The following is a 23,909-nucleotide window of genomic DNA, read 5'->3' on the forward strand; positions in this document are numbered from 1 at the left end:
TTTCTGGATGGTTCTGGTCATCCATGGTTTCTGGTTGTGGAGTTTATATGTCGACACATACCAACCTCAACAAGATGGCCACATGGTTGCTCGTTCAGCAACATGGGCAGCGACTCACTCTATTTTCCAGCTTTTATGTTTATTTCTGCGGTATTCCAACACGTTCTTATCCCAAGTCATCACATTTTGCCCCTTTGTAGTGGATTTCTGTGTCTATATATTACGCTCAAGGTATACGTCGGTGTCTGCCATTGACATTTCAGGATGCCTCTACTGGGAAAGCAACAAATGCTTATGGTGGGATGATGCTGCACGTGGTTATGTTTAGGCAACACGAGCGCATGGCAACCAATGACGGGACATCAACAAAAGCACATGTACAAGAGGCACATGGTGAGATGTAGACAAAAAACATCACATTCAGACAGAAAACAAACACTGGTCTCCTACATGTTCTATTTACTATTCGAAATTTGATAACAACTCACAACCATGTCCAACATGGCTAACAGTTGATATTTGCAGAATTGCAAAGATGACTGAAGCATCGTGAGACTGTACACTACCTTTGCTCACATCTCTCTGATATTTTTTTGTTTTTGGCAGGAGTGATGTGAGAGGAGATACACTGAGATAAATCAGATGTTTAGTGTATCTCGGACGGCATGCAGAGCAGCCTTTCACAGCTCCAAAGGGCAGCCATCCATGATTCATAATCTACTGTATATTTCATAAAAAAATCTAGTTTGCACTAGGAGAAAACATTTTTATCTGGATGCCTGCCTTAACAAGAGATTGGGAAATCCAACCCAAAACAAAATGAGCACAAGCACTCTCAGAGCCAAGCAGTAATGTGGGGATTCACATAAAGCTGGTTTAGAAGTAAAGACGCAAACAAACATTGAGCAAGTGCACAAACTTATTGTCTGTCTCCCAAACAGGATGATACAGTGGAGATTTTCTCGTCTCAAAACATTTTTTTTTCTGTCTAAAATGTGAATTATGTGCACATCAGCCATTTCATTAATGTCATCTATACAAGTTTATTTTTCATGCAAACAGTACCTCTGCACAAACCCATTTTCCTTCAGAAAAACTCAAGGGCACTATTTCATACACTGCTTTTATAATCTGCAGGACATCTGCATCTGTCTTCGGAGTAACGAGTCTGTCCTGCGCGGTGTTTATTGTGCTCGTCTCTGCAGATAACTTCTGTTTTGTTGGGGCACAGTTGCTGTGACTTTGTCTTCCAGGCAAAAAACATTCTGAATGTAAATGGCACTTGGTGTAAACAAAGAATAAATCAATTACCTGACCCCTTTAGTCTTTCCATGTACAACACACAATGAAAGAATACAAAATAACCAAAATAAAGGTCTGAGACATAAAAAAACAACAACAATATTATTCTGCATCAACAGTTTCGGCATTCATATTTGTACCGTAAACACTTAAATGTACATTAGAGGAAAAACTAGGCTTGTTATAATACAAATGTGGGACATATGCTCCCACTCAGCTCATTTAAACACAATTCAAACAGCTGCTGTCATGAGGTTAGCTATTTGAACATTTACTTATTTGTCTGCTTACAGAATTTAAAGTAGTGTTAGAGATTAAGAAATCTCTGCAGCACCAGGAAGAAGCAGTCAGTGACATTCAGTAGTTTTCAGCATAGTTCACCATAGCACAAAATACAGCACATCTGCACATACAACATGTGTGTCCACATTGTTGGCTTTCATCACAGATGTAATAGTACCAGGCCTGTCACAATAACTATTTTTTTGGGTGAGATATTGTTCCAGAAGTAAATGATATAGTCATTTTAAGGCCATTTTATGCCACTGATAAAGCATAAAAATGAAAGTACGTTCTTTAGGAGAAATAAACTTCGAATTCTGAAGGAAATCGAGACATTGGAAATGGAGGTTGACAAAAAAAAGAAAGAAAAAACAAACAAACAAAACAAAAACGAAACACAAATAACCAGAAATGAGACCAATATGTGTCTCAGCACAGTTTTTTTCATGCTCATTTGGCTTAGGTGCTGTGAAAAACGCTTAGACGCTGCGTCCAAGTCTTATTATTCTGGCTAAAATGCTGGTGATACTCTTATCTAAACAAACTTGTATGTAAACACAAGGGCAATATTGTACAATATGGACACGACTTTGATGGCTTTTGGCTGATATAAATAATAATTTAAAAAAAAAAAAAAAATGTAATTACTGTGACAGGCCTAACTAGTACCCATTTCAAACGTAATTAATGTGCACTGTAATGACTCCCACTCACTCAAACTGTATATTGGAAGCACAAATTCACATTCAGACTGCACAAACCAAAGATCCCATATTACTGCCAGAAAAAAAATCTACCAAGTTTTGATGGTCATATAAACAGCTTCAATATTTAATATCCAATTTTTCATGTGAAAATAGTTTTAAAAGCCCCTCTTTTATTAATCTATTCAATAACTGGCCTGGTGGGTGGACAAGCAACAAGAAAACCATTCTAGACCATGTTATAATTTAGAAGAGGCAGCTATGGTTCAGCTCCAGATGTCCAGGCCACTGACGGCATCAGAGGTCACGACCACCTAAAGCTCAAAGCTCTGAGTTCAGTCAGAAAAAGCAGGTGGATTTTTCGACATGAAAGACATTTCTAGAAATGACAATCCAAGAGAAAAAAAACTACCCATCCAGTCACTCTTTGTTTGGTCCAGCAATGAGCAACATCATGCACAGAAGCATTTTCATTCTGTCATGTGGCAGACGACTTAAAGTGGGTCCTCTGTCAGATGAGACAGGAGCAGGCCAATCCCACAATTCATGAGTCACAGGTCAAAGTTCAGACCTTCACTAAAAACGTCAGCAAGAAGTAACCCGAGGGTGAAAAAAAGGTGCTGTAGAGCCAAGTCTTTGATGTGCTCACAGGAGGGACGCTCTGAAAACAGTTATTTCTGGCATTTCTCACAGTAAACAAAACTGGTCAAAGGAGACAGTTTTTTCTACCTTAAAAGGACAGTTCACCCGAAACTAAGAAAAACATATGTTTTTTCTTACCTGTTGTTCTGTTAATCAGTCTAGATTGTTTTGGTGTAAGTCAAGTGTTGGAGATATTGGCCGTAGAAATGTCTACCTTCTCTTAAATACAATGAAACAAATGGCACCTGGCTTGTGATGCTCAAAGCACCAAAAAAGACATATGACAAATGCAACAGCAATGTCCATAAATTATGACCTGTTGATACAAGATAATCCACAGACTTTATTGTGAGCAGTTTCATGTAGGAACTATTTTCTTTCCATGTGCCAACCATATCAAAGCACAGAAGGAAGTGTGCATCTACTGCTAGCTCACCGAGCACTACTGAGCTCACTAAAGTTACAGCTCAGCCGAGGTGAACGCTATTCATGTTTACATTGATTTGGGGGTGAACTGTTCCTTTAATTCTTTTGCATTGCATTTCCTCTGGCTTGATGCGATACAGTAACATAAAAAAAAATCGATGCCAGGATGACTGACAGTATCAGACTAGCTCGTGCTCTTGCGTCCCTGGCCGTGAGAGCTGGCGCTGCCTCTCTTGCTATGTGCTGGCAGCTTGTTCATCTTATCCTTTAGGCCCTTCAGGTTGTACAGCCTGCTAAAAGTGAAGCTAAATGGACCCTTTCCTTCTTCCTGCCAACGTGGTTCTTGCTGTGATACCATCTGGTTGTGGAACCGAGGATGGAGTTGCACCTCTCTGCTTGAGTGTGTGTGCAGAAACGAGACCTGGGGTTTCGGGTAGGGATGTTGATTCTGCATCTGTCCAGCTCTCATCCTGCTCTGCGATGATAGAGGCTGTCGAGAGAGGAAGGTCTGCTGGCTGTGGGGGGCTTCTGCCTGCTTCCGTCCTGCAGCAGATCCAACGGCACCTGCTGCTGCTGGAGGAGGTGGTCTGAATGGTGGTCTGCGAGGAGATGAGTTATTATCCTGGGAATTACCTTGGAGCCCTTTGCTCTCTGCCTGGTTCTGTTGACGGCTTTCCAAGGAATGGGGCTCCAAGGCCTGGCTGCCTGAGAGTGGTTGTGGGGGTCTGGTTGGTCGGGAAGGGGAGGATGATCCACTGTCATGCTTCTGTCCTCGTGCAACTTTGGGAAGAGTATGCAAAACCTAGCGAAAGATAAAGAGTGGAAATAAGGAGAAATGTATGATGGATACATGGAGTATCACGTTAAGACAGGGAAGTAATACGCACATCACGTAGGTGCACAGCTATCAAAAACAGCGTACATCAAGAAAATAGTAACGCCTGCACACTTCCTCCATGCCACACAAGTTTAATGAAGACAATGTTTCAATCCTACTTGGATGTTAGTCAATTTAAAATGTTGGAAAGATTAAACCACACCTATATTTATACATAATGCACACCAATAGGCTGAGTAGCCCTATGGTGGCAGGTGTGGTTAATTATCCGAACCACTCAGGGTAGCGAAACAACTGACAATCAACAGTTCTCTAATTTACATAGAAAACACATAGAAGACATACACAGGGACAGAAAAACAGTGATGTCAAGGCCACAATACAAAACATCAAATGTATCTCAATTATTAATTCATATCAAAGGTGAAAAAACAGAAGTAATCTCCAAATTATATAAACAAAAGACGGACATCTAAAAAACGGATAAAAATACATTGAAGGAAAAAAGGTCAAATTCTAATAAAGGAATAAAATTCCGATAGCACAGACTTGTTATAATAACAAGCAAACCTGCTATATTAATAATAAAAAAAAGTCAGTTATACTTGTAGGTTATAGTTTAGAAAAACACACAATAAATGCCCTCACAACATAACCACTATCATTTATTTTGGAGAGAATATTTGATCTCATACTCTTACTTTAAACCTCTGGGTGAAGGAGTTTGTAGAGTGAAAATATATAAACTCTCTGGAGTTAGAGTGTATTGAAATCGCCTCCTTCTCTGCATGAGGTATCAATACATCTGACTAGGGTTTATTAAAACACCCGTTTCTCACATTGTATTCTGTAAGTGTGCTGGCAACTTTACCATGCAGTATAAAAATTCTGCACTCATAAATGCAGTGCTGAGTATCATAAAAGCTTTGCTGTAAATGGAAAAGAGAGATACTTGAGTGCATATGTGAGATCTGTTTTATTGTCACTCCTGTTAATATTACATGACAGAAGTGAATTCAATCATGCCGCAACACCTCACTGACTTGAAAGGACTATTGTTAGATAAAGAGCCACGACTCGGGTCATCGGTGAGTGAGCTGAACCACCATCAATAAATGTGAAACTATCAATCTTTTACTGTTTCATCAATATTGCATCAGCATGAAGGCACGCCGTGCTTCATTAAATGTATGTCACTTTAATTTGCACACAGTCTCCTTGTTCAATAATGAACAAGTGTCGTGCGTTTCAACTTAGCAGCGCTCTGCTGGTGCATATTCAATAGACCTTGACACACAAGAACAGACATTTTGTATAGTGCACTGCATACACAGTAGACTGATAGATTGATAAATATATAGGTAGCAATAAGTTGCATTACACACAACTGTGAAATATTTGACACATATTTAAAAAGCAGACCTTGGAGCTGACTGAGCACTAACAGATCAGAGCTAATTACTGTAACACCTTAGTGAAAGTTCATGACTTCAGCAGTCCTAAATTTTGTAACAGGACATTAAATTTTGTCCACACCAACTGCTGATGCTGTGTTGGCGTCGTCTGTTTAGCATGATAAAGTAATTTCGATTAATACAGTGAAGCAAAAAGTGATTAATATTTATATTTACCTCATAATTAAATATTAACAATACAGTTTTAAACATGAGCCAAACTTGTCACATAAGTCACGTAAGCCTTCAAGGTACATTAGAGGATAAGCTTGATAATTGAGAAATTATCTTTTTCAGTTTCTGTAACTCACACGATAACCCATCATATCTTTGTTGTTTCAACTTAAAGTGAAAAATCCTTCTAACGGATCAAAAAACACACATTATGTTGACTTGACAAAAAAACATCTAAATATGTACGTTCTTCTTCAAGTCCCATTTGTTTGTGTATCATGATGTAACGCTGTCTTGGACCAAACAGGGGCTTGAGATGCAGCTGCTGAGTGGAAATAGTCTGTTTGGAGACCCATTACAAGGAAATGGACATGCATGTTTTGATAAAAACATAAGTAAACATCATGTAACGTGTGTTTTTTAGTCTGATGAAAGGATTCTTCAGTCACAACTAAAAGAGCAAAGATATGATGGGTTATAGTGATATTCTGTGGTCGCCCCATTGACATTGAAAGAACTGGCACCAAAGTCTAGAACGCTGTCACTGACTCATGACCTCTCCTGCTATTATTTTTTCCTTGGTCGGTGAGGTTACTCTGAATCAGAAATTTGACTTTAGGGGGCGTACCAGTTTAAATTTCCAAATGGGAATTGGAAATTCTGACCAGTGCAAATGGAATGCACCCATAGTCTGGTATGTAGAATGGGGCTCGCTGTTTCCTGTGTTTCCAGTCTCTGTGCTAAGCTAAGTTAGCTGGCCGGTAGAAGTAGCTTCTGAACTGCCAATCAGAGTAATTGTGAGGGCTGATGAAGGCCAACAGTGTTGCATACGCTGCAAAGACTCGGGTGACAGACGCTCACAGACGACCCAACATTGACCGAGAGCCAGTTATTGGCTAGGTGTTTCAGGGCCTGAATGAATCCACAACACAAATAGGAGAGAACAAATACTTTTGTCTTCCTTTAACCTATTTAGAGTACTTCCATTTGCACTTTTTATGAGATAAGGCTGGAAAAACGTCCAACATGTTGCCTGAAAAAGAGGGTAAACTGTGCTTACCCTTTGTGTCAATTAAACAAAACGCTGTCCTTATTAAAGGATCCAATGGAGACAGGTTTAGTCGCAAGCCTTTTAAAATATATTTCATTGGTTGAGAAATGGTAAAACCCACTGATAGATGCAGAGGGGGACCAATAAAATTAATTTCAGAAAAAAAAAATAGTGAAATGTGGAGGTATGAGGTTTGCGCCTGACAACCATGACATTTAACATTTTGATTAACACTGTGGCGCTTTAATAGTTTTATCTTTTATTATGTTTTATCTTTTATCTTCTTGTCATGTTTTATCCTGCATGTTGTCTTTGGTGTCTGACAACTGGATGCCTTTATTTTATACTGCAAACCAAGTCTACTTACGGGTACAAACAAAGTAACTTGAATCTGAACTTGAACCTTTATGTCGCCAGTGCACGCTGACCAAAATTAAACATTAAAAAGTACACAACTTTATTTAGACTATCCAAAACAGTGGCTTTAAAAGTAGTATTGTGTGATGAGGAAGAATTATTTCTTACCTTCTGTCCATCTGTCTCCCTGGTTGTCCGGGGCCTGTCTCTTCTCTCCAAGCTGCTGGGTCTTACTGCCACTTTGTCTTTGTCTGATCGCTTTCCCTCAGAGGTCTTCTTTGGTTGGAGGTCACCTGTGGATCGTCGCCTTGACTCTGTTCTCTCATTGGTTAATTCTCCTGGAGTCACTCCTCCCTCAGCCGTTGCTGATTGGTTTATCACCTTCTTTCTCTTCGGGGCTTGGGGTTGGACTTCCTGTTTTTTTTCTTCTGTCTCTGTTGAATCTTCACCTTGTTTTAAATGGTCTGCTGTCCTCTTAGCTTCTTCATTGCCTCTCCTCTCCGTCCCCTGGTGATCTCCCTCTGTCCTCTCAGCCACACCCCCATTTTCTTCCTCTTCTTTACCATTTTCTTCAAAAGCGGTTTCCTTTTCCACCAACATTTCCTTCTCAAGTAAAGGAGAAGAAGAAGAGACTCCAGTAGGCCCAGATAAACTCGGTGTTTCACTGCTGGAGGTCTTCCCGTCTGTGGTGCCTAATGTAGCAGCACGAGTGTTAGAATTTTTGCATGCAGGACTGGTGGCGATCGCTGTCACGTTAGAAGTATTATTGAGCATTGGGCCAACATGATCCTCCGTCGCCTCGTCATTGCGGGAAGCTGCTCTTTCTAAAGCAAGCTCATGGGAAGGAGAGTCGCTACATTCGTAATAATCCTCTGAGGTGTTGGAGAGAGCGGAGGTGTACCCGTCGGGTGTTGGAGTTCGATAGTCTGGAGTGTATGCCCGCGGATCCGGCGTATGTGTTCGTGAGTCTGGGGTGGGCGGCAGATGTCCTTCTGGTGTCGGAGTGCGCACGAGAGCCGTGAGCAACCGCGATTCTCTGTCAGGCGTCGGTGAACGAAAGTCGGGCGTGTGGATGTCGGAGAGAGGCAAGCGCAGGGGTCTTTCGGGTGTGTGTGTGCTTCCTCGAGCTTTTGGATTTTGTTCTTGGACGGAGGCGTGTGTGTTATGTTTTGCGGTATTTGGCATGCTGTCCATGTGGTGTGGCGGTATGAAACTTGGGTTATCTTGCTGGCCTTGTGTGTCTGCGGCTGCACTGTCTTTGGATATGTGTGTTGGAGATTTTAAAAATTCTACATCCACATCTTGTGGAGTCAACTCAGAATATGATATCCTCTGAGGTACATGTGATCTCGCAAGGTATGTTTTGTGCTCTGTCACGTTCTCACTTTTTTCATTTGGCACTTGAGTCAGCTCACAATCTGTTAGCGTTTTTTCTGGAGCCTTTATCTCTGTCTCGACTGCTGCGCCACCGTCTATCTGTGTGCAGTCTATTGATGTCAAAGTCTTTGGCTCAACATCTTTTGGAATTATTTCTTGAATACTTTCACTCTCTTCCTTCGGCATATCTGTAATCAAAACATCTGACTTGGCTTCCAGGTTATTTCCAACGACTGACTGCATTCCTGCACTTTCATCAGGCTGTTCAACTGCATCCTCATTCTTTGTCTCTTGGGAGGTCAAACTTTGCCTTGGAGATTTTACTGCATCTTTCTGTGCTCCTGTCGTGCTTTCACTGTTGTCCTGCAGTTCTGGGACAGTCTCTGGCACTTTTTCTGGCGCCACAGTTGCTACGTTGTGGACCTCAGGTCTCTTGACAACACTGAACTCTGGCAGCTTCTGACCATCGCCACTGATGCCGCCTTTGATAACGAGCTGGACAGTACGAGGTTTAGGGACAGGGGGGGTTGAAGTTGAAGACAGGGATGCTAAGGAAGAAGGGAGGGGTGGATTGGGAGTTGTAGAAGATGAAATTAGAGGAGGACTGGAGGAAGAGGAGCTGATGGAGGACAAAGGAGAAGAGGTGCTTGTAGTCGTGCTTGTGGTGATGGAGACATGATTGTTTTCAGAGCTGACAGAAGTAGGAGACGAAGATGTGCAGCTGTTGGGTGCAATTTCAGAGGAGTTTTGTGGCTGCGTGTGAACAGTCACCTCTGTGTGTGAGTCTGTGTCATCAGCAGGACTATGCAGGTGTGCAGCCTTTGTACCGCTTGTCTCCAGGGCATGCGACTTGTGGACAACAGCATGTGGTGTGTTTGAATCAGTTTCTTTTTTACTGTTCAGTCCGGGGAGGGTGTTGGTAGTGCCCGTGTTAGGAGTGGATGCTTTGTTGTTGGATTGTTGAGGTGTGTGTGCATTGAGCTGAGGTGTGGTGTTTTGGCCTACATCTTTGTTAGTGTGTGTGTTTGAATGCACTACATTCTCCGTGTTGAGAGTCTTTGTTGTGTCTTTTTTGGATTCACACTTTGGCTCAGATGCAGGTGATTTCTCTCCAGGTGTTTCTGCTTTAGTTTTGATGTCACCAGGTGCTGCATCGGATTGTGCTGGCTGAGCTCTGCCTGCCACAGACTCCTCAGCTTTGGTTTTATTTTGTGCTGGTTGGAGTTTATTCATCTCCCCATGTTTGGCAGTGAACTGTCTGGGCTTGGCTACCTCTGGAAGGATTTCCTTTGGCATGTTAAATGGACTGCTGAACCTGATCGCTTGGCTTTTTTCAAACATCTCAGATCTCTGTAGATGGACCTGAGTCTGCTTTTTGGAGTCACGAACGTTAATAAACCCGATTACATCACTTGAGGGGTCAGGCTCAGGCCAGGTGGGAAGGTATGGTATCAAGCATGCTTTCTCGAGATCAGCGAGTCCGGGGTGGATGGGAGCTTCCTGTATGGCTCCTTTACTCGCCCCCCTCCGCCTCCGCTTCTTGGTTTCTGGGCTCTTGGGTTCCTCTGGATTATGGGTCTCTTTGGGTTCCTCTGAAGGGGTGGGGCTCGGGTTGCCTAAAGCAACCAGTGCATATTTGGGGTTGTACAGTTTTCTAACAACCTCAGCAGAAGGAGGGGCTACTGGGGCTGGCTGTGGAAGGGGCTCCGGCTCAGGTTCAGGCTCTGTGGCGACCTGCCGGAGGTCTACCGAGGAGGAGGTCGCGTAAAGGATGCGAAACAGCGTGTCGAAGGTTTCCACTGCCTGTCCTGTAGTCACGGTGATGAGATTTCGGTCAAGCCGCGACGACATCCAAGTGAAACTACAGAACATAAAGCAAATAAAATGTTAGATTACTTCTAAGTACACCAATATGTTACAAAACAAACACCTCTTGATTGAAAAGTGAACAGCAATAACTGTACCAGGCAGACTCCAAACTGTAGTGAGAGCCAAATGTAAATGCATCATTGTCCAGTTACTTAGTGACTGCACTCTACATGCATTTGTTTCTCTTGTGCACTGGATACATTTACAACCAGTTTGTCTAGTATGCAGAGAATGCTGAAACAGACAGAGTGCTTTCTTTATTTGTATCTTTCCATGTCACACACATAAAGACAAACACAGGTGGAACACACAGAGATAAATTGTTTATTTCACCATGTCTCCCTCTGTCTCACACTCTCACGGACAAACACACACATTAAGCGCACCAACCTGTACGACCCTGACACTGCTTTGTCTCCATCGATGAACATGAATCTGTGCCCCATTCTCCCTCTGACCTTGGTGCAGGACCGAGTGTAAAACTCTGCTCCGTCTGTGCAGCGTACACGCAGGTTCTGTAACACACACACACACACACACACACACACACACACACACACACACACACACACACACAAGTATAGATGTTATACCTTTTAAAGTTTCAGACTAAACTTTATAAACTCATGGCCTGAGGGATGTAAGACTGTAAAACAATGATAACTTCATTTTGTACTTTCATTTAACTTTGTGGCATTCTAAATTTTAACCGAGAAAAAAAACTGGACTTCTGCACCTCTTCTCAGCTCTTTTTTCAGGCTTTAAAAAAATCTAACCCGTGAGGGGAGACTTTTCGAATTACAGGTGAGTGCGTTCCTATTGGCTGTTTCACAGAAGAAGATCTGCATACACATCCATTTGGGGAAAGCCTGATTCAATAAAAGAGAATCCTGCAGAGAAGGTTTCTTTCCCAGCAGTGGTGCAAAGCAACCAAAAAAAGGAGGGAAAATATTGGAAATAGTTTAGCTTTCTGCTGACTGTATCCAAATGCTCATAGCTGCAGCTTCAAGTTCACGATTAAGTAGCTAACATTAGCTTGAACCACGAATCACAGTGTCCTCATGTCTTCTGCCTCAGTCCCCGCTGCTACAGACTACCTCTCTGGGAAGAGAGCAGGCCGCAGCTCTGATTAACAGATCCCCTGACAGTAGCCACAGCAAACAAAATGCAGCCAGTGCAAACCCCAGCTCCAGGGCATCGGAAAGCCCCGACTCCCTGCTCAGCAGACTTTCTGCTGCTGTTTACACAGGTTAGACTGGCGCTGCCGCTGTCCACCAGCAGGCTGTGACACCTGGTGCTGCGGGGTTTGTACTAGCCGAATTCGAGCCACTACAGCTGCCAGACAAAGGTCATTCTCCCTATCAGCTGCCTACTCTCATCCCTGGGGACACAGTAGGGATGGTGGGGCAGTGATGGCGAAATAAGACTAAACAAATCACTGCATGGGAAGCTCTTGGTTACTGCATGATGCACATGCATCATGGGGGGAGCTGCAGGAGGAGGATGCATTTTCTTCTTCAGATTTCTGCCTACCTCATCTTTAACCCGAAATTACAGTCAAAAGAACTATTAATAGCATGAAGTATCAAGAACAAAAAACACGTTGTTTTTATGATTTTATGAGATGACCTTATCTTTTCCTTTCATTTCCTTTCATTGATTTGTTAGCTGATTGATGGCCACTGGATGCTGATAAATTATATCAAAAAGGCAGGTATATAGGTAAGAAACTTGTATCAAACTTGTTGGTCTCACCAACACTATCCTTTAACTACTGTAATGCAATTAAAACACGAATGCAAGCTCACATAATCATGCTCACAATCTGTAAAGCACGTCATGTCGAGAGATACTAATCAAACCAGTTTTCTTGAACTATGATTGAAGTTTTTCATGTGCATATTCAACAGTATCAAAAAGATGTTTAAACAAACTGAAGTCTTTAAATGTGACTCACAGCACTTGTTAGACATAGACTTTATAATAAAAAAAACCCTACAGCCACACATACAGTAGAAGCAGTAATCTACACTTGACACTTTTCTTTGAAGTAAATTGCTCTACTTTTTCAAACTGCTGAGCAAATATACCACATCTTATGTGATTAAATCTGACACAACCAACATCATGTTAATTGCCATAGGTCCTGATTTAATCTCTTTCTTGTCTTTACTTGATGCTTTATGTGCAGCACTTGACACCATGGACCAAACCATTCTCCTAGATAACCTTGACTGAGTTTGCTGGTCTTTGTTGCAACTTGCCTGTTTTGCCCATCTCTGTCTAAAAACACATGGTATACGGTAGAAAATACTTGAATCTGGTGTCCCACAGGGCTCTGTTTTCTGCCCACTTGTTTTTTTGTTATTTTGTTGTTTGGTCCAGTAAGATGAGGTTGCCTTTGAAAATGTTTTTATATACCTTAATAGTGGCACAATCGATCAACTATATCAAAATGTAGCAGCTATGCTTCTCACTGATTTAAACAGACAACATCGAATCACTCCAAACCTGGCTTCTCTCCATTTGCTTCATGTTTGATTTAGAATAGATTTTAAGATGATCATTTTTAAAGCTGGTCTGGGTCCAGCCCCGGGCTACATAGCAGCTACATTTACCCTATTTATACTGACATTTTGCATCTTGCATTTTTTATCATCTTGTTTTAATTTTATCTTAACTTATCCTTGATTTTTTTTAGCTTTTAATCACTACATTTACCTTCTCAGTATCCTGTTTCTGCTTTTGCTTTTTCTCATAACTCTCTGTAAACTCTGTTTTTAAAGGTGCTGTATAAAATTATTACAGTTGTTATAATTGCATAGTCATACAGTGAAGAATTTAGTATATGTTTTTTTTGTCACATTGTGCACATGTAAACACAGCCACTCTCACAGGCTTAAAGGTGTGACTGTATAGCTGTAAAGCAATATATTCAATGAGTGCTGCCAACATTTAACTATGATAATTAATGGGAGGTGCAGTATATGGTGCTGTAGTCATAAAAACATTTCAGAGAAGAGATAACACATGAAAGGGAGCTCAAGCTAAACACTTTCTCTATCTCGTCTTTCTCAGTTTTCCTACTCTGACTCATCCCTTGTTTGCTTGTCTTTTCTTCTTTTCTTTCTTTGGAACAGACATGCCGACCAGCATCTGTTCTTAAAGGTATACTATGCCAGGATTACCTTCAAAACAATGTATGGACTCATACAAACTAATCCTGCACAATCATCATTTATGAGGCATTAGAAGTGTGTCATGGTGTATTTTTCTGCAGAGACCTTGCTCTCTGCCTGTATTTTCTGTGTTCTGGACATGTAGACGACAGCCAATGACAGCACACAAGTGAGGTCAGGACTTAATAAAGCAACAAAAAACGCTCCTTCCAAAACAAGAGTTAATCTCAGATTAACTTTGACTTTTACTTTTGTAGGCAAGCATGGAAAGAGAGGATGGGGATGAACAAAGGTTAAGTTGATGTTAAGATGAAGTTTTGCAGAATTGGCCTGTTCTGTTGGACAGGTGCCAATGGTCAGCTCAGTTAGCCTGCTAAAATATCAACTTCTCTATTAGTTTGGATGTTGCTTTCACAAACAGTTAACATATTTTGCATAGTATCCCTTAAATGAATGTTAGAAATACAAAAACTGCATCATACTGTTGGCATGGACATATGTAACTTTTTTAACGTAATTTGAAAGACATCTACTGCAGCTCTTGGTATCCCAAAATCCAGAGTTTGTTTGTCCTCAGGAGTGTTTAGGTGTTGGAAGCAGTCAGGAAATATCATGTAATGCAGGTGTTTGGTTTATGTTGGTGATCAGTCAATGGTAGATACAGCAGCTTTGCAAGGTGTTAATAATGGGCCATAAAGGGGCTGTATGCATCATACAGAATATTTATATAATTTAATGATAATGAGTCTGAGGTGGGATTGTCTACACACTGTTCTCAACATGGAGGTGGCTAAGCTGGTGGCTAACAGCTAGTTGTGTGAACATAAATAGCACTAACAACAGCAATAGTGCTGGCAGAGCAAACATTATTAACCTCGGGCAAAACCGTGGGACTGACGCTTCTGTGATGACAACATATAACATATGACATATGAGCAACATATGAGCAACATATGAGCAACAAATGCCTTGTGAGAACAGTGCATAGTAACATCGAAGAGTTAGCTAGGGAGACACAATCACAGGGACTCACATACGCTAGCATACATGTACAATTAAACTGCAACAAAGAACAGAGAAGCTCACAGAGAAGCTCACAGAGATAGCATGACTTCACTTTCTTCTCAGGGTGCCATTATTCCGCTATAGCTATGTGGCAAATAATGGTTGAATGCTACATTAATGCTCTGAGTGTTGCATAGGACTTCTTTAGACATAGGGTATATTTGATCCATTGTTTCAAAGAAATGTGGGATAACAAGGTGTCCAACAAAAACTGCAACCTATGCCTAGTACAGTTACGCAATATGGCAAAGAGCCACGATGTGGTTCCTCATGCATATGAGAAATGTGACTTGCAGCTTTCGTGTGACTGTTGTCTTTCAAAAATTGTTAACAGATGTCTAGCTGTTTGTAAGCTGTTGCCATTACTTTTGTTGTTGTGAGTTAAGATCTCGACTATCTGATTTGGGGACGAAACATCATGTGCCACACATGTCTGAGGGGGGCAGGTCCTGAACTCAGGGTCATGTAGCCAAAACATTATATAACCAGTTATCTTGATGCGCCAGATTATTCCTGGTGTGTCTCACAGTAGAGACACTTGTTTTCCTCCCTCCTTTGGTCCCACCCTTAACTCTACTTTCCCTCAGTGCATTCCTTTGGCTACTGATTTGATCAAATCAGCAAATTCCAGTCTGTGTGCAAACTCAGCTCTAAACTGTAAAAGATGAGTGCTTAAACTGTCCTTGAAAGGAATTTACATGGAAATATTACCACCAAACAAGGTTTAATTGCACAGTGCACAGTAGCTTTCACAAAAAGATACTCTCAGTCCTCATCTAGCAGGTCAAAAGGTCACTGTTATGGAGTTGTAACATGCCCAGAAACCCCTTCAGATGACTGAGGAGTAAGAAGTATCTAAGAATCTGGCACCTCTTTGTCTACATACTCATCCCGCAACTCATCTGCTCCACCTCCCATCCTGTCTATCCGCTTCTCCACCTACTCCTCTTGTCACTTACAGAGAACAGTGATAACTCAAGCTGTCCACAAGCTGTCACACCTGTCCTCTGCTCTTCCTGCCAATCACCCTCTCAATTCAGCAGCCCAGACTCGGCTCCCCAATGGTGTGGGAGATTTTACGTTAGCTGCTCATCACTTTTACTGGCCATAACTGCCACTTGGACAGCTGCACCCTGGGCTAACAGTTTTTTCTGGGATGCCACATAGTAAGCACAGTCATAGGAGTCTGTCAAAAGCTTACAGTGAAGGATACAGATCCCAGCCTAGACAGAGTATACGACCAAGATACAGACACATAGAATTGTTTTGGCCAATTGTGCTCCAAGTATGCCAGCTGAAAAACACCTCATTGAGCTCCATTAAAACAAAGGATCCATTTGTCGAGAGCGAGTGAACCACACAGTGGCATAGACAAAACAAAACAGCCAGCTATTTCAATTATTCACAATAAACGTCAATGTGTGATGCCAGCAGGGTCGGTTAAGGTTGAAATAATGATTGCTTCACATGTGGTTCTGCAACATTTCTCAGGTGTCAGTGCCGGAGTGGTTCACTTGTGCTACTGTTGGTTGATAACTGCATGTGAACTTCAGTCCTGCTCAAAGTTTACTGTGATAACACATCCACACTGACACTTGATTGAAAACACTTTGCAAAATAAGAAACCATAAAGGAAAACTGCGACATAGGCTGTGTTTTCTAAATGCAGCCTTTTTGTGATCAAACAGTTGACTCAGTTAAATGTGGGGCAGCTTGAGGCTGACAGTGCACTATACAGCTGTATTACTGAGGACAGGTTTGCACGCTGAGTTTAGATTTGAGGCCCAAAACATAAATGACCCATCATTAAGACTTTAGGTAAAAACAACAAAATGCTAGATATTTCAATAAGCAAGTCGTTGCTATGAGAACTAGAAAAGTGCACTGCAGATCTCGGGGGGTGACCGCAGCCACTCTAGACAGTTCTTGTAAAGAAGACATATTGTAGACTGGTAGCTTTTACATAATATTTGTGCTTCTACCAGAGGTACGTCAGCTATGTGTGGGTTCTTTATTGGACTAATTGTTGTTACTTCCTACTTTATTATAGCCTACAGGCAGAGTTAATATCATATAAAGTCTGGTGATGAGCGACATGGATCATAGATTTGTAGCTGTGTTTTAGTTGTTAAAAATACATTAATCCTCATAGTTATATTGTATCTTTATTTCACAGACAATGCCTGAAGCGGGAAAACTATTTGTTCTGTGTGATGCATTTCAGCTCTGTCAAAAATAGACAAGGTGTGTATTTTTCTCAGCTTCTACGGTGCTGTGCTGTGTCTGCTGGAATTACACTCCCAATGTGGAATGAGACGCTGGTTTGGTGCTGCGCATTTACACAATGCACAGCACCAAACAAACATGGAGGAACTGAAAAGCGATACTGAATGTGGGGGTTCAGCATGAGACACTGACACCGACCCCCCTACTCAAAACAAGGAAGAGCTCGTTTCCAAAAGAGGGGCTACTTCTGCTGCTTGGACGTGGTTTGGGTATGCAAAGTCAGAAAAAGTGTCTAACTTTAGTGGACAATAGCATATCATGGTTGGAATTAATCTGCAGATGCTTTGGTTTAAAGTAATAAAGTGAGACCAAACTTTTTTTCATATGTCAGGTTTTTAGCAATGACAAAGGCCAAAATATGGTCTGCAACAGACAGTGAAGCTTGTTGTTTTTAGCCAAGTCGATTGCAAGAAAATTTGTGGGGCCTCACCAGCTAGCTGAAGACCTTGACACACTAAGCCAAGTGTTGGCAGTCGGTCAATGTTGGGCCGTAAGTGACCGTCTGTTACTCTAGTTGCCGTAGCGTATTGTGCACCGTTTAGCCTTGTCAACCCTCGTCTGCTTTTTGTTCAATCAGTGTCTGCAACGGCGATGCCTGTTGGTGAATGAGATCACTCTCACTGGCGTTTCAGCTCAGTAGAGGACAAAATGGACGTGAGGAAAGTAAACAAAGACCTAAAGTCAAGAGGGAGTGAGGTCGAAACAAACCTGTTTTATAAGTTAAGTTGTTTGTCTTTAGCCATTGAGCTCTTCAAAGAAATGTTTTCTAGTGCTTCGTTTTATTGTTCACTGGCACACACTAACTATGCCTTGTTCCTTCAACATTGGATGTTGTGGTTAATGTGCTAACTGGCTAACTAGCATCGAGACTATCTTCCAGTTTCCCTTTCTGAGTAAAGATTACAGGCTACTGTCGTCTACTGGAGGGGTATCTCCTCTCATGCAGGTGCAGAACGTACATGCTGGTTGGTCCATCAGTTTGGTGTGTTCATGTGCACCTTTTGGCTGAGACACGGCAATTTGAGGCAACGCAGCATAGGGCTTTTGTTTCTGCTAGTTCTTTGATGTTGGTTTGGTGTGACTGGGCCTTAAGAAGACTGAGGAGTCAACAGTCGATGATGGTTTAAAACAGTCCATAAAACAAGTTTCTCAACAATTGGGAGTCACCGAAACCTTGAGAGGTCCTTGAGCATAGTCCAGTACTTTGCAAGCTTGCCTGTGGACAGAAAGATGGAGACCTTGACAGACAAATGCATACACACACATGCATGCACGCACGCACGCACGCATGCACACACACACACACAAGCACAAAAGACCGAATGCATGCGTCCCTCCAGGCTTAAGCCTAAGGTAGATAACAACCAGGTAGAAAACAGCTGAAAAACATTGTCAATCATTTGTCATGTGTCAGTGTCCTGTGTTTACATCTGTAAAGTACAAACTGACAATTGACACTGTAAAATATCTGCTGCCTCATTTAAAATCCAGATACAGATGGTACTGAGGCCGTACCTTTGCATTGCACTTTTATTCCTCCAAGATATACACTGGCTCTGTGTGTGTGTGTGTGTGTGTGTGTGTGTGTGTGTGTGTGTGTGTGTGTGTGTTTGTGTGTGTGTAGGCCTGTTCTTGTATATCTGCAGGATATGTAGGTGTTTGTGTCAATATTTCTGTCAACACATGCACATGCATTTGTGTCCACACCCAGTGTGCAAATGCATTGTGCTCATGTGTGCGTTTCTCTTGAGGTCTCGTAACCACGGCTTTCTGCATCTTCAATATCTCACATCCGCCTGCCAAATACTAATCTAAAACATTTTATATCTCATGTCACTTTGAACTTAATTAGCACATTGGGAGCCTTTGTGGAAATTTTCCAGCCCTGCTTCTTCTGTATGTTGGATTATCAACATGATCCCTCTTTAGAAAGGAGGAACAAAGTGGTCGCACTGAAGCAAGCAAGTAAAAAGTCTGACTCCTACCTGCCAAATACTGCAGTACTAGATGCTCACCAAACTCATTTACAGTGATGCTCTTATAGGCTGACTTGGCAGTTTGATTAAAAGATTTATGTCTTACTGAAGAAACAGTTGTATTTTCCCCGTAACTCAATTTTACATGTCCCAGCATGACCCAGATGTGTTTTCTAGCGTGTGTTTTTCATGGTAGCCAGCCAATTACAGAATAAAACAGTCAAAGTAGACACAGCAAGGTAAAGGATTCGTCTATGATGCAGTGCCAGGTGGGAGGGTTTGCTGGTTGTTATTTGAGATCTGGTGAGTGTGTGTGAACGAGAAAGAGAGGGAGAGAAGAGAGGAATGGCATGTGCTTTCACTTATCTGTGCATAACGAAAACCTCTTGACTTCAATTGCTCATCTTTTTTTTTTGAAATGATACTTTGTATTCATTGCGTTATACAGCAGCGCCTTAAAGATCTCAAAATGAGCTGATTATTTTCTGCGTGTCCGAACATCTGGAAATTCCTACAACCACTATCCAAAGCTCAAAGATTCACACATAATTAGTACTCACGATGAAGGAACTACGACATTTTGTCCTCACACAGTTAATAATGAGCTTTTGTTTTCTGTCAGCTTAGTATTCTGGTGATCATGACCTTTGACACAGTTGGTCTAGAGAAAAATATAGCCAGGCTGCCATGAAATGAGAAGCTGAAAGTTAGGGGGATACTTCACCATTTTAAAACAGCTTTGTATTAAAACAATGTGGGCAGTATGTGTAGCTGAACTGTGGTAAATTTCCCTCAGTCTAACAGTACCTAGATAAGAGTATATTAGTGCATCAAGAGACAGACCCACTCTCTTTGTCTCTCAAACTCAGACCAAAGTCCGATCAAACAGTACAACTAGGCTGTGCTGATCAAACATAAATTAAGATTGCCTATTTCTGGCCTACAATGTTTTTAGAAACACATTTAATTGTTTAGCTGTAATAGCGAGAGTTTGTGAACAGGAAGTGGGCGCCATATGCTTCCTACACAGTGAAAACAGGGACCGAAAAACGGAAATCAAACAGTAAAACTGGGCAGCGCTGATCAAACTAAAATTCTGTTTTTTTCCAGAAACATATTTTGGCTTACTGTTTTACTTTAACATGAGATTGTTTCTTGCTGGCCAGCCGCCATTATTTCTCTCATACAAATTTGCATTACGTCACACACCAGTGGGAGTGTTTTCTGGCATTTGAAAGTTTTCTACTTCTTGAGCAAGAGCAATACTAAAGTCCTTTTTCTGTTTTCTCATCGAACACCAATTTCAAAACTATTTTCGTCTCTCTATTGCATAGACAGTCTAGTTGTACTGAAAACCCATCATTCCAGCGTTAACCCACTTCTTTAGTGTTTTCAGCCATCAGGTCACAATTTTCATTTTCAGGTGGCAAAAAATCTAATTAGAAAATTGCCATGGACTTTTATTGAGCACGTATTTACTCCCCAGATGGATAATTATTTTTTAATTTTTACTTGTTCTAACTTAACTAAGCCTTGCTCTTTGATACTAAACCGCTGACTCACCTTGAGGTGTCCGGCATGCATGTCAGCCCTCTGACACATGGACTGAAAATGAGGTAGCATTGTGCGTTCCAACAGGATGTAGACCGAAACCTTCCTCCTGAAGCCAGCATCTATCAAATCTCTGAAAATGTCGACATCAGTGAACACATCCATCACCACTGCGATTACCTGCAGACAAACACAGACCAAAACTACATAAGACACGCGACAGACATTCTTGCACATATGCATGCATACATAGTTTATGCTTACAAGTAGCTTGAGGTTAATGCGAGCATACATGTACATGCAAACATTACAGTGTTTGCCCTTCTCTGCCAAAACAAATAAGATTCAAGTTGCTCCACAGGTTTGAGTAAAATATGACCTCATATGTTTTTTATGTGCAAAAGAAAACTCTCCAGGCGATAATTCAATGTATGCATGCTCTCCCAGCTCTCCACAGATTGTATATGACCAATATTTTTTTCTGTCAGAAGCTCATAATGAAAATGCCCATGGGATGTTTCAGTTGAGTAACATGCTACTGAGAACAGCTGCTGGGAAATAAAACATGTCACAGTGCCTTCGAATGAGTCAGCTGCAAGAACAGAGAGTAGCACACTAATAGGCGATGCTACCCGGAATCATGCAAATATCAAACATCACACACATGCTGCCATGTTACAGTTTGCAGCACTAGACCCTGATAAAGCAGTCTAATCGGGTTGCACTTTACTCTTGGTTGTCTCACTTGGTCATCATCAGTCTGTACTCTGACCTCATACTGACTGAGAGGCATGGCTGCTCACGGTAAGTGTCACCAGCAGGTCACCATCTTAGACATTCATTAATGTATATGTAACACAGGAGAGCACAGAAACACAGAAATACAGATCAACTGTTGGCTAATAGGTCTTACAGAGCTAAACAAAAAGTAAATATTTTCAAAAAATATATTTTATATACGGCAAAACACCCTAAACTGTTTATATGTTTAATTGGAGGTTGTTTTATTGCTTTATGCTGCTGACATGTGGAATGAGTTAACTTCAATTTATCACTCAGATTAATGTGTTGAACAGACAGGGACTCAAAATGACCACAGAGAAACATGAGACTTCAGACAGACACAAAACGAAAGAGAAAAGAGATCCAAAACTGCTGCAGAAAGACACAGACTCACAACAACTATGAAAAGGGGCAAAACATCCACAAAGAAACACAAAAAGCTATGCAAGAAACTACAACTCAAACTGACTACAAAGAGACATAAAAATGACCATTGAGACTCAAATGACCCCAAAGAAATACAAAATGACTACAAAGAGACACAATAAAACCGCAGAGATTCAAAACAGTAACAAAGAGGCACAAAACAGCTGCAAAGAGACAGAGTAAGTATCTGTTTCTTGATAGAAGAGGTGGAGAGGGCGTCTGTATGTTTGTGCCCAGGAGCCCATCACTCAAAATTCACCCATGGCTATTAACATACCTTTTGCGCCTGCGCAATCATCTTCCTGACCACCTCTTTGATGTGCACCTGGTCCTCGAGCGGTGGCTGCGTGTACACAGTAGTGCGCGTCACCCCCCGAAAAGAGATGCTCTCCGGCCAGCCCAGGTCCATCTGCGGGATGGACATGTCCGACAGGTCGGGCCAGTAGTGCTCTGACAGCGGGGGCTCGTCCTCCTCGGCATCTTCCGGGAAGAGCTCCGCGCCCGGGTCATAGGGCTCCACCGCCCCGGCAAGAGTCTCCAGCTCCGGGTCCGAGAGGAAGCCACGCAGGCCACGAGCCCCCAGGTACTTAACAAACCCCTCGCGACCATCCCGCAGGAAAGCCTCGAGCGCGAGCCGCTGGTCCTCGCAGTACAGGAACTCCGGTTTGGACTCGTGTGTCCGCGGGTTCACGTGGTTATCGTCCAGGCATATTATTTGGGACAGAGCCATGTCTCGAGCTCAAAAGTAAAGTAAAACTTTAAAAGTAATCCGAGTTTAACCTGATTGTCCCTCTCCTTAAACTTTGGTCAAAGAAAGCTCCTTAAAAATGTTATGTTTGGTCCTCTGTTGTTTGAACAGCTGAGCAGTTCAGCTCCAGACTTGTTACACATCACCTCATGTGGTCTCCTGCTGCGGCTGTAAGTCCTGTGACCGGCCATAGCGCACTAACACTCCGCCATTGTCATTTCCAGTTGCAAATGAAGCACTTGACCGGCTGGAGACAGAGCGAGAGACTGAGTGACACCCCGCCGACGGCAGCGCCTGACAGGTGTGACCCTGACAGGCGCAACACCCACCCACACACACAGAAACATGCGCACCTTTGTCACGTGACCTGCACGGCTTTCCGACAGTGTGTGTTTGTGTGCTGTGGACTGAGAAATACCAGAGGTGGATAAAGTACCTGAAAGTCATACTTGAGTAAAAGTACAGATATCTTACCAGAAAATTACTCTGGAAAAAGGTAAAATCACCCATTAGAATATTACTTGAGTAAAATTCTCAAAGTAGCTGATATTTACTATACTTAAGTATTAAAAGTAAATGTATCATATTAAATGTACTCAAGCATTGAATGTATAAAACTACAAGTAAATGCTAATATTACAAAGCTAAGAATTTTGTGAATTTGCTTGAATAAAGCAATAATTACTAGTCTCCTTTGTTTAAAAGTACAGATATCTTTCCACAAAATGACTTTGGTAAAAGTTAAAGTCCCTTTATTAGAATATTTTTTGGGTTAAAGTATTGAAGTATCTGATATTTACTTTTTGTTAAATATCAAAAGTCATTTCATCATATTAAATTTAGTAGTATTTAGTACATTTAGTAATTAAGTATTGAAAATAAAAGTACAAGGAAACGCTGTTCATAAAAACGAAAGCGCAAGTTTATTTCTTTGTATGACCTTAAAAAAGAAGTGTACGTAAACTTCAAGAAAAACAAGGTACTCTTTTCCAACATAAAGGACTGAAAGAACAAAACCCATTTTTTCCTTCCCTCTCATTCCTTCAGTAGTCCGTCCATCTGTCCATCCTCCTCAGTTTCTTCCCTATTTTGTAGAAAGTTACTAAAATGCTAAGAGGAAATGTAAAGTAAAAGTTTACATGTTATTAAGGAAATGTAGTGGAGTAAAGTGAAAGTTGAAGAAAACTTATAAACTTCAGTAAAGTACAGATAGTCTGAAAAAACCCCCAATTTAAGTACTTAACCACAACCACAAAAGTATAACCACTGTGTAACAGTACTCCACTGAGAGGAGAGATGCCGGTATGTGCGTTTGAATTTTACTGGATAATGAAGTGATTAACGTCTCAATCCCTCCCTTTTCAACTTCTCGTTAAATCATTAGAGTGCCAGTTCCTCAAACAGATGAGACATCGCCTG

The 23,909-nt window shown here is 41.6% G+C and overlaps 1 protein-coding gene across 2 annotated transcripts; it reads right to left on the minus strand.

Moving 5' to 3' along the window:
* Positions 1–1,018: 1,018 nt before the first annotated feature.
* On the minus strand, positions 1,019–22,770 carry LOC121956055 (uncharacterized). 2 transcript variants are annotated; one of them, XR_015779695.1, is made up of 6 exons: positions 22,020–22,770; positions 20,546–20,713; positions 10,867–10,991; positions 7,399–10,468; positions 2,664–4,158; positions 1,019–2,615 (listed from the first exon to the last, which is right to left on the minus strand). XR_015779695.1 is itself a non-coding variant. In XM_042504138.2 (5 exons), the coding sequence occupies exons 1-5, from the start codon at positions 22,470–22,472 to the stop codon at positions 3,541–3,543; spliced, it is 4,434 nt and encodes a 1,477-aa protein (XP_042360072.2). In that variant the 5' UTR covers positions 22,473–22,770; the 3' UTR covers positions 1,019–3,540. The 2 variants fall into 2 exon arrangements, 1 of the variants encoding a protein (XP_042360072.2); XM_042504138.2 differs by having other exon boundaries at positions 1,019–4,158.
* Between the last annotated feature and the right edge of the window lie 1,139 nt (positions 22,771–23,909).

The sequence above is a fragment of the Plectropomus leopardus genome, chromosome 18 (genome assembly GCF_026936395.1).
Source record: "Plectropomus leopardus strain MGB_pleo_1.0 chromosome 18, ASM2693639v1, whole genome shotgun sequence".
Taxonomy (NCBI): Eukaryota; Metazoa; Chordata; class Actinopteri; order Perciformes; family Serranidae; genus Plectropomus; species Plectropomus leopardus.